This window comes from Pelecanus crispus, chromosome 2 (assembly GCF_030463565.1).
Source record: "Pelecanus crispus isolate bPelCri1 chromosome 2, bPelCri1.pri, whole genome shotgun sequence".
Lineage (NCBI taxonomy): Eukaryota > Metazoa > Chordata > Aves > Pelecaniformes > Pelecanidae > Pelecanus > Pelecanus crispus.
The window spans coordinates 108,138,222-108,155,477 of NC_134644.1; the positions used below are offsets into that span (position 1 = coordinate 108,138,222).

The following is a 17,256-nucleotide window of genomic DNA, read 5'->3' on the forward strand; positions in this document are numbered from 1 at the left end:
CTGCATCAGTGTCCCCTCCCTCCAGATCGATGCTTTTCCTCTGCAGCTTTCACATCTCCATCTTGTTATTCCTCTTCTCACACCTCTCTCCTTTTTTCTTACTGATCCCCTCTTCTGCTCTGTCTCCCCTCATCACCCTGTAATGGTGTTTCTTTCTTTTTATCACCGTCTTCATCTACTCACCACCATGGCAGGAGGGCCTTACTGAGGCAGAGGGACTCTCCTGTTGAGTGCAATAGCGTGCAGCTACCACCTAATCAGAGATGGTCCTTGCCTGAAGAAATTACTTCAAATAAGCAGGGCAGGAAAAAGGGTGAGGGGAGAAGTCTAGAAAGGACAAGTGACTTCCCCAAGCCTGTTCAGTGGGGCCAGAAACAAGTCCACTCTCTTACCTGTTGGGCCAAACTGTCATCTCTACTCCATGGGGCCTTAAGCAAGTGTAATTTTAAAGCAAAGCAAAGCAAGAGAGGTGCCTCTTAGGAACGGAGCTCCTCAAGGAGTCTTGCTGCTGCGGCAGAGGAACAACCAGGCAGTCAAGCCACATTGCCACTAAAAACCGGTCCTAGGAGGCTCTTGCCTTCAGCCACATCCACCTAGGAAAACACAGCTTCCCAGCCCCAGCAAGGCAGCCGCCCCCAGGTTGCGCATCCAAGATGCCCAACGTGACAGCGAGGGAGAGGCACGGGCTCCACAGGATGCAGTGCCACTTTCCAGGGACAAGGAGGCACCTCACCCTGCACCCAGGGGAAGGCTGTGCTTGAGCTGGGAAGGGGATTTTCACCTTCTTACAATGACCAAAGCGCTGCCACAGGATTTGCTACAGGAGCTAATGAACGTGGCTCTAAGGCCTGGGCTGGGGTTAGGTCAGGCGCTCCCAATGGACCTGTCCCGCCTTCTACCTTGTCTTCTCCATCTGGACTAGTTCAAGTTGTGCACTGCCTAGGAGACCAGCTGTCTCCATTTTCAGCCCTGCAGAAACCCACTGGTAGAACTTTATAAAAAGAGCCATAATAATTAGAGATGAGCTCATATCTGCTTGTGACTCATCTACTGGCTGCTGTAGCAAACACTGCTGCTGTGCTGGGAGTCTCGCTTTCAAGGGTGTGGCGACACATGCAATTACTAGACTGAGTAATCAAAACTCGGTACAGGTTTACTGTCATTACACCCTAACTTCTGATAGCAGAGATATGAGGGACTACTGGTGTTAGACCCCACGCCTGTATGTGCACATGGATATCACCTGAGTGGTCCAATGAAGTCAGCAGGACTATGGAAGGCTCACACATCTGAAGCCCCCATGTATTTTTGTACAAGTCTGGAGTAAGTTAGTCTGTAGGCATGGTCCTCTCATAAACAGAGACCTGGCAGGAGGGAGTCAACTTGCTTTATCAAATTCAGAAAATGCAGCCAATGAAGGGACCAATGTGATGCAGAATCAGTAGCGACAGGGTTACTAAAATAATATGCCTATTAATGACAGAAAGCAAGTTTTACTTTGATGTTCTTACACTGTTCACCTGATCATCAGAGAGGTACTTTGGCTTGGTAACGCACCAAAGATGGTGACTAGGGAAAGCCTAACTGCAAGAATCACGTCCCTGCTAGTGCACCTGCCCATGAGACAACTGGTGTCACCTACGGCTTCCCAGCTTGTCCACATGTCCATTGTCATGGGTCACCCCAGCGTGGGTGAGAACGTGCTGTCACTCCTGCCATGCTAAATGAAAAATAATCTGTGAACACATGGCACTGAGAGAGCCTGGGGGGCATACTCTGGTCGAACTGTCCCTAGGGTGAAAGCGAGCTACTCTGCAGACTGAGCAGGGCGCGTTGTTCCCCAGCTCTACCTCTGCCACCAGAAAGGGTTCACATTCATATGCAAAACCCCTACACCCCAGGCTGACAGGACTGCCGCTGCGCAGCAGCGGCATTCGAGGCAATAGGGCAGGGTGCATTTTGAGACCGTCCTGCCTGCCTCTGCTCTCAAAATCAACTTCCTTCTCAGCAGTAAGGGCACTCCACCTCAAAACTCATCTCAAAGGCTGTCCGTAAAAACAAGAAGCGGTATTCATATGAATGAGACTACTTTCATAAGTGCAGATGCGGAAGCTGTTACCACCAAAATGTTTAGGAAACTGGTGAAAGGAAATAGCCGAGCTGTAGCATAGGAACCGGTTCAAGCACTTGGCTCTGGCTGCTCCCCGAGCTACATCCTCGCCATGATGCAGCACACCCAAGAAGATCCGACTGCACCCGGAGAAGAAGATGATGTCTTTGGGGAAGGTAAAGACATCTTTTATTAAACTAATCCTTCTCCTACTCAGACTAGAGACCTGTTTCTAGCTTGGGTGGTATTTCTTGGGTAAATCTGAAGTTGTCTATGGGCTCCAAGGTCACAGGGTGACCAGACTTTCTTTTTCTCCTGAGAGAATGGAGAACAAAAGCACCCCAGATACAATAAAAATAACTTTCATGCTGGTTCAGCAGCTTGCTTCCTCAGCAAGGAGGTTACTGCAGAAGAAGAAAGCTGGGGGGACACCAAGTGTGTTTTCTACAGTGGCTGCACTGTGCAAAGTAGCACGTTGGGCATTCAACACTGCAGGTGCAGCTGCCGTTAAAGTAGTAGGGGCTCTTTACAGGGGCTAAAGGCGACTTGTTACTTAAATATCTGAGCAAAATTAGCCTCCTCCTCTCCGACTGCCACAACCCAGGGCACAGAGGCAGTGCCATAGCTTCTTATCCCTAAAACTTTCTACCAGAGCTTTATTCCTCACTGCTTGCATCCTGTGCCGCTGTTTACGCGTGTACTGAGCCCTACCCGGTCAAAATAGCAGAGGCGCAGATGAGACGACCCAGAGGAGGAGGAGGAATCTGGCCCACGGTGTCTAATTTCTGCCGTTGCTCACTGCTCCCCTTTGCGCTCGAGTGGGGGCCGGGGGGAGAACTTGCTCATGCAAATCTTCTCCCGGCCCCCAGACCTCCGCAGTTTCCAAGGGAGTTGAAGGCACAAAGAGCTGCCTGGATCCGCTCCAAAGACCGTGAACCTTTAAACTCACTTTCAGCACAGCTTCAGCAGTCCTCATTTAAACAAAGCTCAGCTGCGGTTGGTATGGAAAACTTAGCAGTGAATAGCGCCAAATCAAGTTATCTGAGCCCCAGTGAAAGGCATCAACACAGGAAAGAAAGCAGCTTCAGTGATGTACTGCCTGTATTCAAATACATTTCTCACGTATATATACCCCCACTCCTCACCCTGTGTCCCAGTCCGGGCTCAGAAGGGCAATGGATTTGCAGAAAGGAGAGGTCAGAGCATTTGCGTTCAGGAGAAAGTCCTGATAGTCCAGGGAAGACCTGATGCCAGTGGGCAAAACGCCTGGCATTGAAAGTACCCTCTTGCTTTCCCTGCATCCTGCCCTCACACAGGTGGATGCTGCTTCTCGGGATAACCGACTCGATAGAGACATTTTTGAGTGCTCTGAAGAGCCAGTGGGATTGAGGCTTCCTTGCTGTTTCTGAAACCTCTAGCCTATGCTCTTAATCAGGAACGTAGGAGGAAAGGAGAGGAATGTGTGCAGGTTATTCGACATTTATATTGCATTATCTGAAGGGAAAGATACAGTGCTTAAGAAACCCCTTCCAGGCTCTCAGCTAAGTTGTTTCTGGCAGGGCTGACCCAGCAACAGCTAGAGGAGGCTGGCTTTTCAAAGGCAGGAACATTTTAAAAACCTCTCCATGACCCTGCTTGAAGCAGGAGGTTGGACTAGGTGACCTCCTGAGGTCCCTTCCCACCTGAATTATCCTACGAGCCCATGAGCTGGTGACAGCCTCTTCAATTCATCTGCATGTAACTGAGTACAAATCTACCCCAGCTGCTCTCTCGGCCAGAGGGTCTGTTGGCTCCCAAACCTGCCAGCTGGAAAGCCCAAACAGCATAGGCACAGTGCTAGCCTTCCCCTTCAGCCCCCTCTCCTCTCTCTTGAATGGATTAGCAAGGAAACATTAACTTTTTGGCTGCTATTTCTGGAACAGTGTTGACCCTGGACAACCCAGCGTGCTCCCTGGGGCTGGGTGGGATCCGGCTGGGGAGGAGCAGTGCCTGTTTGGGTCACAGGGCAGCCCCCACCCTGCTCACTTAGTTGCAGATTTTCAGGCCAGATGGAAGTGTTTGTCAGGTGCTGAACTCCGACTCCCAGCTCAGCACAGACCACAGCTCTTAGGTGTGGGCTTTTTTTGGTTTGTTTTCCACATCCGGCTTGATTTGGAAAGAGGTGATGGCAGATCTCCTGTCCACCTTTTTAACTTGTCCCAATGGTTAGCTCCTGTCACAGTTAAAGATAGCTACATCCTAACTTCTAGTGTTGTTTTGTCTAGTCTTTTTGAAGTTTGTTGCCCTCTTGTCCAGGAGAGGAAAGAACTCACTATTGCTTTTATATATATACACATATATATGTCTCATATAACTATCCACAGACTGTATTCAGACCGCTCTTACCGTTTGCCAAGCAGACTGTTACCAATGACTGTTTCTTTATAAAATGTGAATTTTAGTCTTTTAAGTATTTTCATGGTTCTTCTTGGGGCCATCCCCTTGGAGATGTGGACACCAGCATGGAGCCCACTGCTCCAAAACTGTTACACCAGGAACAAATCCAGAAGTTATATGATCTGTTCACTCATACTTTATAAATATATATGTGTATATATATCAGGATCGGTTCAAGGATCAGCTAATATGTACAAGGACTGCTTGAGTCCTTTTGGGTCCCAGCATCACATGAGGGTGTCCATCAGATTTTCCTCTATAATCCTCATGTCTTTCAGCGACAAAATTTCTCAGAGCAGGGTCAACACTACCCCATAATTATGGTCTATAATCTCCTTTGCTCCCACCTATGCCCATACTAAAACCAGATGAATCGGCTCATTTTCTCAAGTAGCCTGTTCTCAGAGTGATTTACCATTTCCCCAGACATTGTGCCATCTGCATATTCAGTCAGTTACTATTTAAATTTCCCTTTCAGGTCACTGACATAAAAAGAGTTAAAACCCATAGGGACAGGCCAATCTGTGCGCGTCCTCACTAGAAACTGGCATCCCTGATGATTCCTCAGCTGGTTTACATCTGTCATTTGGACTTGGTTTGGACTCATTCAGCATGTCCCAAATTGATCTACCCCATTTCAAGTTTCTTAGTCAAGATCTCCTGCAGTACCAAGTCATATTTCTTACAAAAGGCCAAATACACTATCAACACAATTATTTTCTATAAAACCCTAATGATTGTATTCCATCTCTTTTAATTTTGCTTATATGACTCCTACATCAGCTACTCCGTAATAAGGCCAGGACCACTGCCAGGCTATCACACTGTTAGTGACATAACATTAACTCATAGCTCTCTGGAAATCCTCTGGTGTTTCAAGTTTTTTGAAAAAAAAAACAGGAAAGAGCTCCTTGGTTAGCTCTTTTCAAAGCTATAGTTTAAAATCCTCCTTTGGGAAAGATAAAGGGAAAATTTTTTTTCCCATTGATATAGACTGTAAGCTGGCATTGATATTTTCCCACATGCAAACAAAAACATTTTGTTGAAAACTTCAGTTTTCTGCACCATTATTGATAATTCCACCATTTTTACCTACTTAGGCTCCAATAGCATCATTTTTCCTTACTGTACATTGAAAGCCCAAGGCACAGACCCGGGTGTGACAAGCTATACTATATGTGTCTTCACAAAAAACAGGCTGACTCTTGCATAGCTATTCAAAGCCTGAAAAGGTTCATCCTCAACGGAAATGTGTTAGTTAATTTTCTTGTTTTCTAGTAACAACCCTGTACTTTGGGCTATCTCCTTCAAAGGATCTGCGGAGACTTTGCAAATGACCGTGCTTAGGTTCAGTGAAGTGCAACGGCCTCTCCTCTGCAACGGGGCCATCGTTTAACAGGGCACAACTGTAGTATACAAAAGTTGAGAGAAGGAACTATTTTAGCCTCTTGAAAGTACAGGCAGTGATACGTTTCATTTCTTTTATAGCCTTACTCACTATGTTAATTCAAGGCAAATGACTTCAGTTAGTCTAAACGCTTTCGTTGGGTCAAAACACCTACTTTGGGGAAAATGCTTTTCAATTTTTAGTGACTCTAAGTGCCTGAGATTCTGACGTTATATTTCATTAAAAAGAAATCACTTCCACTAGCACAAGGCTTCCCCCCATCACCACAGCCAAACGGGCGTGGGTTTTCCTTGGGTGTGTCTAAGCTGAGGAGCCAGGAAGGCTCCTGCAGCTCCCAGACCCAGGGAGGGAGGGAGATTTGGGCACACGTCAGCTCTCTTGGCAGACCCTGGTTTCCCCCAGGAGGAGAGCTGAGTGCTTACAGAGGCATGATGCCACTGCCCCAGCACAGCTTGGACCAGGGCTGGGGCCTTGGCACAGCAGGAGCTCCTAGATCAGTGCAGACACATCCATGCACGGAGTTTGCAAGCATTCAGCAAACACAGCAAGCATATGGGTCTAGGCATTTCGTTAGCAGTGATCAACATATCCAATCTGAGAATGCACAGGAGAAATAGAAATTAGACTGTGATTTGTTGCGGATCTTTTCATACAGCTGCTCCACGCCAACATCTCCTCACATCTCCACCTCCCACCTCCTGTATGTGCCTTGTGGTTGCACCTGCAGTAACCATGACCTGCCTCTCAGGCCAGAGACGACACAAAATCCCATCCATGTTTCCAAAGTATGGGGGGAAAAAAGCAAAACTGCCTTTTCACAACATTCAATAATAAATGCATGCTCCAGTTCAGCAGACCAGAGCCCCGCTTTAGACGGTGCACTGCACAGCATCAGAGCCCCAGGGCCCTCTCCTTGTCCAGGACTGACATGCTGCTAGGGCACACAGACACGCTCCAGCACTGCCACCCATCAAGGCTCCCAGCAGAACAGTAACTGCATCAAACTTTTAAGGTATGCTTCAAAAATGTACCAGATGCCTTTGCATCCTTGTAAAGCCTGCCTGCCCTTTTTAAGAAAGAAGAGAGTTTTAGCTCTGGGGTTTGGGATCAGCTTTGAGGCTTAGCTGAAACGAAAGGTAGCTGCTGTTCATGGTTATGCGCACCGCCTGGTGTATTGTAATGTGATGTAAGAGAAAAATGAGGATAAAATCTTGGATGTTAACTTAAAGTTGAGACATGCTCTTTATTCAGCAACAACTCAGGTTAAGCAAGCTTTCTCTTCCCCTAAAGCAATACAAGACACTATGCTTTCCTCGGACACACAGCTGCAGTGACTTGTCTAAAAGTCACATGGGGAGATCAATGTCACAGCTGGTCTGGGACCCACTGGACCAGGCTTCTTTCCATCCCGTAGCTAGCCAGCCGTTCACCCGCCACCGCCAGCCCCGCTTTGGTGAGAGCCAGCTCATGTATATCCCCTCCCCACAGAGCGCATCAAACTGATGCAACTTTAAGCAAATTATGTCTTCGAAGGATATTCGTGTGTACATATCAGTATGGTATTCCAGCGGATGTGTACTCAGAGGTATACAGAGATACCATTTTTTCCTATGTTTTCATGTCAAACAGAGTTTGACATGTCTACTTTTTCTAGCATACGAGTGCCTAATATCTGCGAAGGCTGTAGTAAAGATGAGCAGCCTTGCAATGTATTAAGCATGGGAGCTTCTCCTCCCTGACTGCTGGGAGACTACGGATCATTGTCCTGAAAACGTTTACAGGTCCCACCAGCCCTACCTGTCCTTTCAGCTTATCTCGCGTTCCCGGAGACGGAGAATGCGTGTGCCATACTCACTGCAGCCCCGAGCGAGAGAAGTCCCATCACTTCATCACCAAGGCAACCGTGGCTGCTTCAACCAGATAGATCATAGTAAGAGATGTTTGGCCTATAAACTCAGATTGAAGCACCTTTCTCCAAGAGCATGGGCAGACCCACTTAGCGTGCTGTACAAGGGCAGCGTGGAAAAGCGGGTGCGTTCTTACGGAGCATTTTTGCTCATTCCTGTTTATGCTAAACACTTCGCTCACCTGCTTCTCACAGCTGCTTCTTTTTGGTTGTGGTCCATGGGCAGATACAGAGTTATGCAGAAGGGTGAGAAAGCTTTTTGTGGTGGGAGGAGGCAGTGCGAGGCACTCGTCCCCACCCCAGGCACCCCCACACCAACCTACCCACAGTGCTCCAGCCCCCTGAGGCTTCCAGCTGTCCTGGGCAGCTGGAGGGCTATTTTTAACAGGGCATCGCACTCTGTAGTTGAACCAGAAACGATTGAGTCCATGAGGCCTGAAATTAAAAAAAGATTGAAAGGAGAGACACTTTCTGCTTTGTTGTCTCCCTATTTTTTATTTAAAGGTCTTTGATCTTTTTGTTTTTTCCTTCTCCATGTCTTGAAGGCAACATGTTTTGTTCATATTTGTCAACAGTATTTCTAGATCACTAATAATAACAACAGCAAGGGGAAAAAACAGGTCAAATAAACAAGTGGCATTTAACCAGCCCTCAGAGAAAAGAGGAAGGCATGTACAAGCCAGAGAGAAACCACTGATTAGATGTGCTCGGGCTACCTTCTAGGCTTTCAAAACAAGTATCTCACCAAAGGCTGAAGCAAAACTGCCTTCCTTTGCACCCTTTCTTCCCCTCCCATTTTTAGACAGTATCTTTACAAAGCTCCGTGAAACACAAGCTTTTTGTCATCCAGTCCCATCATTAAAGTCACAAAATAAATGTGGCTTGGCTAGCATGAGCTGGTGGCAAAAACAGCTTCACCCCTTTAACAATTCAATGCACGGCTCAGCTGCCTCTGAAATGAGCTTCCGCCTGCCTGGATGCTAAAACCAAAGCCTTGTGGTTGGTGTATCAAGGGTGTGACAGTCAACAAAACAACCGGGTCAGGAAGTGCAGAGTTAAAAGGCAAGGAGTGAAAACAGTCTGAGAATATGAATTAAAGAGAGAGGGAGAGTAGTCAAGCACTTGACAATGTCACAGAGGCACTAGAAACTCGATGGTGGGATGATTTCCCCATGGTAGGATTTCTCCTACATCTCACCATTGCCTGGGGGACAAGGGGTGTTGTCAGGCCCCACAGAATTTTAAGCCATATTGTCTTGATCTGGCATCTAAGAGCAGGGAAAGGGTTTGAAGAGGGGTCCCACTATGGCTGCCACCTAAGCAATCATTCCTCACTGCTGAAATTCACAGCTCGACCTACTGACCTTCTGCCAATGGGGGGGTGTCCATTTGCACACCCAGAAAAAGATTGGGTGGGGAGGGTGCAGGAAAACATTTACGCTGTGAAGAGCCACAGATACTCCTGTGTCTTTGGCAACTGGATAACAGGTGAAGCAAAACCGCTATGGAAATCCTAAGCACAATAGGCTTAATGCTGCATAACTTACAGGGGCTGATGCTGGCTTACTCTGGTTAAATTGCAAGTAGTCTTGGAATGGGAAAGTTCAGAGACCCAGAGCTTGGAAATGATGCCTAGGGTTTAAATAATTGGTAAAAAGAGGGAAAGACAAAAAGTGAGGTGGAAAGAAAGGAAGCCACAGAGAGAGAGAGTGAGAAAATAAAGTTGGATTTTGGGGAAAGTCCCACTGCGACCCAGCCTCTGCCCGAACAAGCAGCAGGGGATAAACACATCTGGCTGCACCCAAACTGGGGCAGTTCGAATCACTTCTATTCCAACCTTCTCAGATAGTTAGGGTCCTAAGTCCTCAAGCTGGCTTCCTTAAGTTCCCTTTATAGTCAATAGTGAGCGTGTGTGTTGTGGGGGGGGAAGGAGGGAGGGCAGGGGATGGAAACAAGAAGCCCCTCCAGGTGCCAGTTCAGAGCATGGAAATGGGGATCCTTTCTTTAATTACCTGGCTCTTTCCCTGCCCGTGGCAGTCCCCTGCTGCTAGCCTGGCAGCATGCACATCCCATGGGGGTCCCATCTGCAATGGGAGGCAGATCCACTGCAGGAGCCAGGTAGCCTCATTTTTGTGATAGCGGGTCCCAGCTAGAAGTCCTACAGCAACCGCTTACCATTAAAGTGATGCTGTACTTGTATTTTGCCCCTAAACAGGACTCAGTAGCCAGGATACTGCCTACACAGGTCCAGGGTTAGGTTCCCCAAGTGTGCAGTGGTGCTTTTAGTTTTGCCCCACTAACTCCTGGGAAAACTGCCTACACTTGGTGCTGCCCGGCGGCACCGCAGTGGAGGAGCTCAGCGCCCAGGCTGCTCCTGCAGCATCACTCACCAGACCCGTGCCAGGACAACGCCTGACCTTTACTGCCCGCATCACGGCATTGCCTGAGCCTGCCCATAATTAATAACAATCCAACCCACAGAGAAAAAAAGACACTGGAAATACCCCAGCCCCACAAATACTCAAGGCCGCCATACCCTCCTTGACCCAAGTGAAATGACTGCCCTTGTGAAGCAAAACCCAAAACTGCCCCCAAAACTCAGACAAAACTGTCTGAGGCGCGTGTAGCATCGCACACAAAGGCTTGCAACACCTCCCCTTTCATCATGCCAGGCTCCTCTCGGGGCCAGCCCTGCCTTCCTGCCTGCCCCACGCCCAGCCCGAGGGGAAGTCATCCGCAGTGATGACCTTTTGTGCAAGTGATCCTCTCTTCGTGCCATGCAATACCAGAGTGAGAAGCACCCTGGGCTCCCCTGAGGAGCACGCCTATAGTTCGGGAACGGTGGTGGCGGAGCGGTGGTGTGGTCCAGGAGCTTCCCTGGAGGGGTGTCAGAGCTGCCTGCGGCAGAAGAGAGGTGGACAGCCTCTCTGAGGGGCTCGACGGGATGGCTAAAAGCTCTGTCAATATATTGTCATTACCATAGACATTAAGTTTTCAAGGACTCCTGCAGGACCCTCTTGGAGATGAGCTTACAAAATCTTACATCTTTGCCCTACGGCTCTCTGAAGTTTGTGATTAAGATGCCGGTGGCTAACGAGGCTGGCCAGCATGCAGGATCCATGGCATAAATGGAGCTTGGTTTGTATCCTTCTCACTTGGTGGTGGCTTGGGGCAGCGGAAGAACTCTGCTGTGAACGTAGATGCGACCTACAAGGCACCGTGTTCATTTTAGCAGGGTGGTTGTGAGCGTGTAGAAGTGCGGTTTGCCAGCCGAGAGCTCCCTGTAAGTTTCGGAGTCCCGCTCACTGGGTTTCTCACTCGAGAAGGAAAAAGAAAAAGATCAGACAGGGCCCAGGTGATATCACAGAGCTAACAGAGGTAGCACCAAGCAAGTGAGATCTTTTTCTGTCTCAAATATTACCTGCCGACCAGAGGTCACTGCAGCTTCTTAATGGTGGTGACGTAAAGAGCAGAGAGAGAGCAGCCTGCTTCCTCTAGGGATTCCTTGAGTTATGGGGTGGCATCTGGAGAATCTGTCTGATTTGTAAATTGAATGATTTGGGGAGTTTGGATTACATCAGGTCATAACGTGCGGCCTTCACACTGAAGTGACAGATTTCCTTCTCTTGAGCGTCTTGGAGAAAGGCGAGATTTTATAGATGTAGATCGATTTGAAACTAGATAGCATCACTGAGATACTCCTACAAACACACGCAAGGAGTCCCACACTAGCAATTCTAGCATACATTGAACAACTGAAGACCTTTTTTTTATTGAGAGGGGTGGGAATGTTGAAAAAGGTCCATATAAAAACATTCTCAAAGCGAGACGAAGCCACCCGAGGAGCAGAACCCTCCAGCACTGCTGAGCTCAGCTCTGGAGTTGGACGGCTATAGCTTTTTTCTAATTTTCCCATGCAAAAGCAGGCAGCTCGGGAGGTCCTGATCTGCTCTGTCTCTCCTGTCGCTCTGGGGAGCTTCCTGCCCTTTCTATTCCTGATGCCTGTAGTGAGCCAAGGAAGAGTTAGCTTAATCAGCAACACCAGCCACTGATTAGTGCCAAGCTGTTGTCATTAATCACTTCAAAAATCACGGCGCTGAAAATAGTACCCAGGGTCAGATGTTCAAAAACTGGCGTGGTTTAACTGGTGTCATTTAACCTCAGCCACAAAGCCAGGCCACACCCCTAAAGGAACACTATTTCTTTGCTTTACATTACATATAATTTGTGATTTTTTAATGCAAATCCACTCACAGCCCCAGCGATGTGGCACAAAAAGCTGCTCTTCACCTTTCCAATAGGAAATGACTGCTGCAGGTGGTTAACCACCTCTGGGTGAAAGCCAGGCTGGACCAACAAGCAACCCATATCCCCATAAAAGATGCATAGGGGTGGGTACTGGCCTCAGGGTTTGGTTGCGAGTTGCTCCATGCTGTGGACCCCCCCCTTCCTTTGGAATCTCAGTCCGAATATTTGGCAGATGCACTTAGGGCTCATTACGTTACAGAGGCAGCGTGTTCATTGCGCTCCCCCGAAAGGCATTTCATGTGCGCTGCACTTGTTTTATATTTGCTACACTTAAGCCACAGAAATATGCGCTGATAAGGAAAAGAGGGCTGTGGTGGTATGTTGGAGGCAGGAAGGGAAGGAAAATAATTTCTCAAAGCTGCAATCCTCTGTGCAGAACTGTGACCCAGGAGGAGGAAAGAGGAATGCAGTCAGCTTGGGTCGCTGGCTGCACTGAGGACCCGGCTGGGTCACCCATGCTGCTGTCCATCTGGAAATGATTTCAGGGCAACTCTGGTTTTATACTAGCATAACTGAGGATGGAAATTGCTTGGAGCCTTTGCCCCAGAGGACTCTTCCTGTATTTCTGTCATGAAACCGCCACGTTAGGAACATGCAAGAGGTGTGCAGCACTGCAGGGTTCGTACATGGCACTTGATTTTGAAACTTGTCCGGCATTATTTGCTCTTTTCCCTCCACCCCGGCCTTTGCATCCTTCTCCTACCTGACCATCATTTTCCCCAGACCATGCTCTTCCTCCCTGCAGCTCCTCCCCTTCTTGCTGTGACCTGTGGGACATGCTGAGCAGGAGGAAGGCAGAGGCTGTCTCCACGCAGCTGCTGGAGGACACAGCAAGGCAGGCCAAAGCCCTGGGTGCTCCCGACCCGCTCTTTCAATCTAGGATATCTTTGGTGGTTGCTAACATGTCCCAGAGTGTCTTGCCCCATATAATAACTACTTCTTGTGAGCCTTGGTCCTTCCAGGCCAATTGCCTGCTTCATAGCATGGGGTGGACGAGGATGGGGCTGGCCCAGCCATGCCTGGGACTGCTAACCAGAGTGTGCTTGGGCATGTACAAAGAAAGGCTTTCTCCTCCTCTGTGCTTCAGAGCTTGCCCAAAATTTGCCTCTCAAGTGCGGGTGCGGCTGCAAGGGGAGTCTGGAGGTGAACATGGGCGGGGTCCATATTTTAACTGCAGTCCTGATGTAGCCAGCGAGTTTCAGCAGCAGGCATTACTGCCTGGTAGTGTGGGTAGAGATGGCATCCGTCTCTAAGAAACCCCAAACACAGTGGGGAAGTCAGCCTGCTGTCGTGACAGAAGATGAAGTTTGTGGCAGGGAGCCAGGTCTGGGCACTTGAGAGCCAAGAAAGAGGAAAGATCCAAAAGGTTACTTAAAGATTCAAGAGGATCCCAGTGAAGGAAGCTGGGATCAGATTGACTTTCTGTCTACAAGGCCGAATCCTTTCCTGGAGATGATCTAACAGGGCCGTCTTGATCTTACACATATTGGTTGTACTGGGAAAGGCAGCCCCGAGCAGGTAGCTCACATGCTGAAGAGCCGTGGGGAGCACTGCGTCCCACTCCGTGCACTCCTCCGGGCACGGTGGTAGAGACGGTTTTGGGGCTGTCCAGCAGCAGGACTTCAAGCCAGCCCATCGCCAACAGCATGGAAGAGGTTGTCTCACAGCCACGCTCCCAAAAAGCAGGCCGACAGCGCCATACCTGTTGTTTCAGATCTGTGATCACTACCGTAGCTTTGATCATTACATTGCATAGCTGACTTCCAGCTGTCCAGGAAAGCAAAAATAAGTTTCCAGCAGTTTTTCATGCGCCTTAATTAGAAAACAAGAATGCTTTTCAAAAACAAGAGAGGGGAAAAAAATAAGGCTAGAGCTGCAGTACTAGACATGCCATCCACACACTTGGCGTGCACTTAAGAGCAGCTCAGCCGGCCCTTGTTGCTAAGCAGTCTGAGAAACTGGAATGTGCTGCTCCCTCCAACCCTCCATGAACATTGCCACCCAAAACCTGCCCAGAAGAGGCATTGGGGCTGATTTTGAAGTGGGGACAGTTCTGGGGGAAAAAAAATGGGTGACTCCTTCGTCCTGCTCCCCAAGTTTTATATGTGAGGGCAGGCAGGGTGTATGCTTGTGCATACGCCTCCCAAAGTTAAGTTGCTATCTTCAAATGCTGCCAGAGGCACAGGCTGTTGGTGGGAAGTGTTCTTGCTCTGAAGGCAGCTATCTAATATCACCACAAATGCAGCAAGGTGGGACAAAGAAGAGATAAAAGAAGGATTACCCATGGAAAGCGTTGTCTCTTGCAGTATATTAAAAGCTAAAGGCAACTCCCCTTTCTGTCCCTAGCCTTCTCCCTCCACACCCATAGCTGTTCCTTGGTATACCAAGTGTGTCCTGACCACTGTGCCACAGGGCACAACCGCTGCATTACACTTCGGTCGTTCCCAAAAATCCAGCTGTGCTGAGTGTCTAGCCAGAAGTCCCAGAAGACTGAATCTGTTCCTGAATCGCTGCAGAAGATCAGCTCAAGTAGCTTTTTCCCACAAAGTGCCCCGAGACCTGCAGGTGGAAAGCTTTGCAAAAGCAACACTAAGAGAAATGAGGAACTTGAGGGTGGAGCAGCAACACAGCGATGGGAAGTAAAAGGAGGGAAATGGTTGCACAGTGGTTAGAGGATGTCAGCAGTGAAAAACAAGTGGGTATGAAACTCTTTCAGAAGGAGAGAAAAAAGTGTTACAGGGCTGACAGAGAAGGTATAAATATCGGAACCAAGTCAACCCAAAGAGCAGCATGCGCAGGGTGTAGGATAGAGAGTAGGAGAGTTGTGGCAACACTTTAACATGTTTAGCTGGAAAGAGTAATGGTGAACTTGGTGTACGGCCAGCAAGTTAAAGCTCGCACCTTGCCCGGGTTGCTCATGGCAGGGGTCAGGCTCCTGTCTTTTACCTCTCCCCTAAAAGCCCTTCCAAGGCACCTGCCGTGCTCCCCACTTTCAAATACGATCATTCACCTCTTTATTTGGACCAAGGTCCCCAGGCAAGAGCACTCAGGTTTGCTGCCTGTGTTCCCACAGAAGGCTTGCCTGGGTGCGATACTTGCTGCAGACATCCTGTGGGGCGTCCGTCAGCGATATGAAGATGCCGTGTGCTTCCAGGCACCCCCTTCTGAGCAAGGGAGTTCCACAGAAACACAGCAAAGAGGAGTTACAACAGGAAAAGCCCATATACAAATTGTCTTCCTTAAAGGCTAGGGCAGGCCTGATCTACCTCAGACATCCAAAGCTCAAAGCCATGGTCTGCCCACCCGTCCCCCCGCCTCCCTTGGCCCCTCGCTGATCCGAACATGTTAGCGAGAGACCTCCATGCCAATTGCTGTCTGCGTGGTCTGCTGAACACTGCCACCCACCACCAGCCCTTGCTTTCAGGTGAATGAAGTCACCCAGGACTGGGCTAAGTCTTTGTACCTGCGTAACAGATATACATCCCCACGGTAAACAGGGAAATTGCAGCAATATCCTGCATTTTCACAGGAGTCCTCACTGAGTCCTCCCGCGGAGTATCTTATGGTGGAAAGAGGGTTTCCCCCAGACCACTGTCCAGACTATTCGGTCCTGCTCCCCCTTTCCAGGTTTCTCTAGACACATCTGCAATGGACCTGAAAGCCAGGGGGTCCTCCTGCTCTGCTGATTTGGGGGGTTCAGTGGGCTGGAGCCTGTGGGGCGATGGGAAAAGTGAAGTACTTCTCATTATATCCACCCCCCGGAGCGATAGGTAACTGATGCAGATCAGCCAGAAAATCCTGCTTAGCCCTTGCGAGAAGCCTTCCGGGTGCCTGGGAGGAGCAGAGCATTTAGGTATTCTCAGACTATAGTCTCTTCTCTGATAATCCTGATTTACTCTTTGGCCTGGAAGCAAAGGCTAATAGAAAGCAAAGTGTGCTGGCAAAGCCCAGCAGGTAATTTAGGAACTCTGGCTTAGTTGTCTCAAGTATAATGTGAGGTTACCATTGCTGGGAATTAGTGTTTGTGAAGGTGCACTGGAACTGGCATGGAGATGGAAGTGCAGAATAATTGGCAATTACTGGTTTGGAAAGGTCAGTGTTTTCTGGAGACAAAGCTAGAATCAGCTGTTGTCACTTAGAAATTTCACTGGGGACATTCACACTGACCTATTTTTAACATAACAGCAGATTACACTGCAATACAGTGAATAATTTATAGGAGTAGTAGCATGATCACAGCCACAATACAATGGCAGCTTCAGTTCCTGCCTAATTATGGAGGGAGGCAGAGCTCTCTGGCATTTTCCACTGAATTAGCAAAACAAGACACACGTGGAATGACCGCCCCGAGCCTTTCAAAAGCACGTGTGTCCGGATGAATACGCGTCCAGATGAATACACGTCCGAAAGGACTAAGTGAGGCACAGATTTTATCTAGAGCATCCGTAAATCTACTTAGTCTCCAGGCAGTTTCGGCAAGCTATGGCACTGGGAGCAGGGAAGTGGGAATGGGTGTAGTGCTGGGGGTGATGGAGAGGAGGAAATTAGCTTTCTGCGTTTGCTGTGCAAAACGATATTGAGAAACCAAGAGAAACAGCTCATACATCCCTAGCACATGTATTTGCATAGGATAGAGAATATTTCCTTGAAAGAGGAGGCTGCAAATGAATGAGTTATTTGCATCTGCAACCTTAAGTTCAAAAAATCTTCTGCAAGATAAGACCAAAAGGGCCAGAGGGAATTTGTAACATGGGTTACACATAGAGTAATTGCCAAGAGCTACTGTAGGAGGCTCAAGGTTGAAGTAAGATGCTGCAATTAGTATACGGCACTGAGAACCTTTAACAAATTAACCAGGCTTCCACAGTGAGAGCTGCCACCCCCTAAAAGGCTGAAATGGACTCAAAAGCATATTAAGTATGCATGATGAGACATTTATAGCTTTCAGCATTGCCACAAATATTCCCTCTCCTCTTCCCCTGGCATTCCACAGCCTGAAGCGCGCAGCTGCTTTTTCCAGAAAGCAACTTCTCCGCCTTGGCCTCAGAGTTCACGTCCTATGTGAAACACATGAAACAGGGGCGGAGT

The 17,256-nt window shown here is 48.6% G+C and overlaps 1 protein-coding gene across 4 annotated transcripts in view; it reads left to right on the forward strand.

Annotated features, from left to right (window-relative positions):
* The first annotated feature begins 2,164 nt into the window (after positions 1-2,164).
* RIPOR2 (RHO family interacting cell polarization regulator 2) overlaps positions 2,165-17,256 on the forward strand; it is a 69,755-nt gene continuing 54,663 nt past the window's right edge. For all 4 annotated transcript variants that reach the window (XM_075728277.1, XM_075728278.1, XM_075728279.1 and 1 more), the window contains exon 1: positions 2,165-2,286. In XM_075728277.1, the coding sequence (XP_075584392.1) occupies positions 2,223-2,286 (64 nt within the window). In that variant the 5' untranslated portion in view covers positions 2,165-2,222. The remainder of the gene's footprint in view (positions 2,287-17,256) is intronic.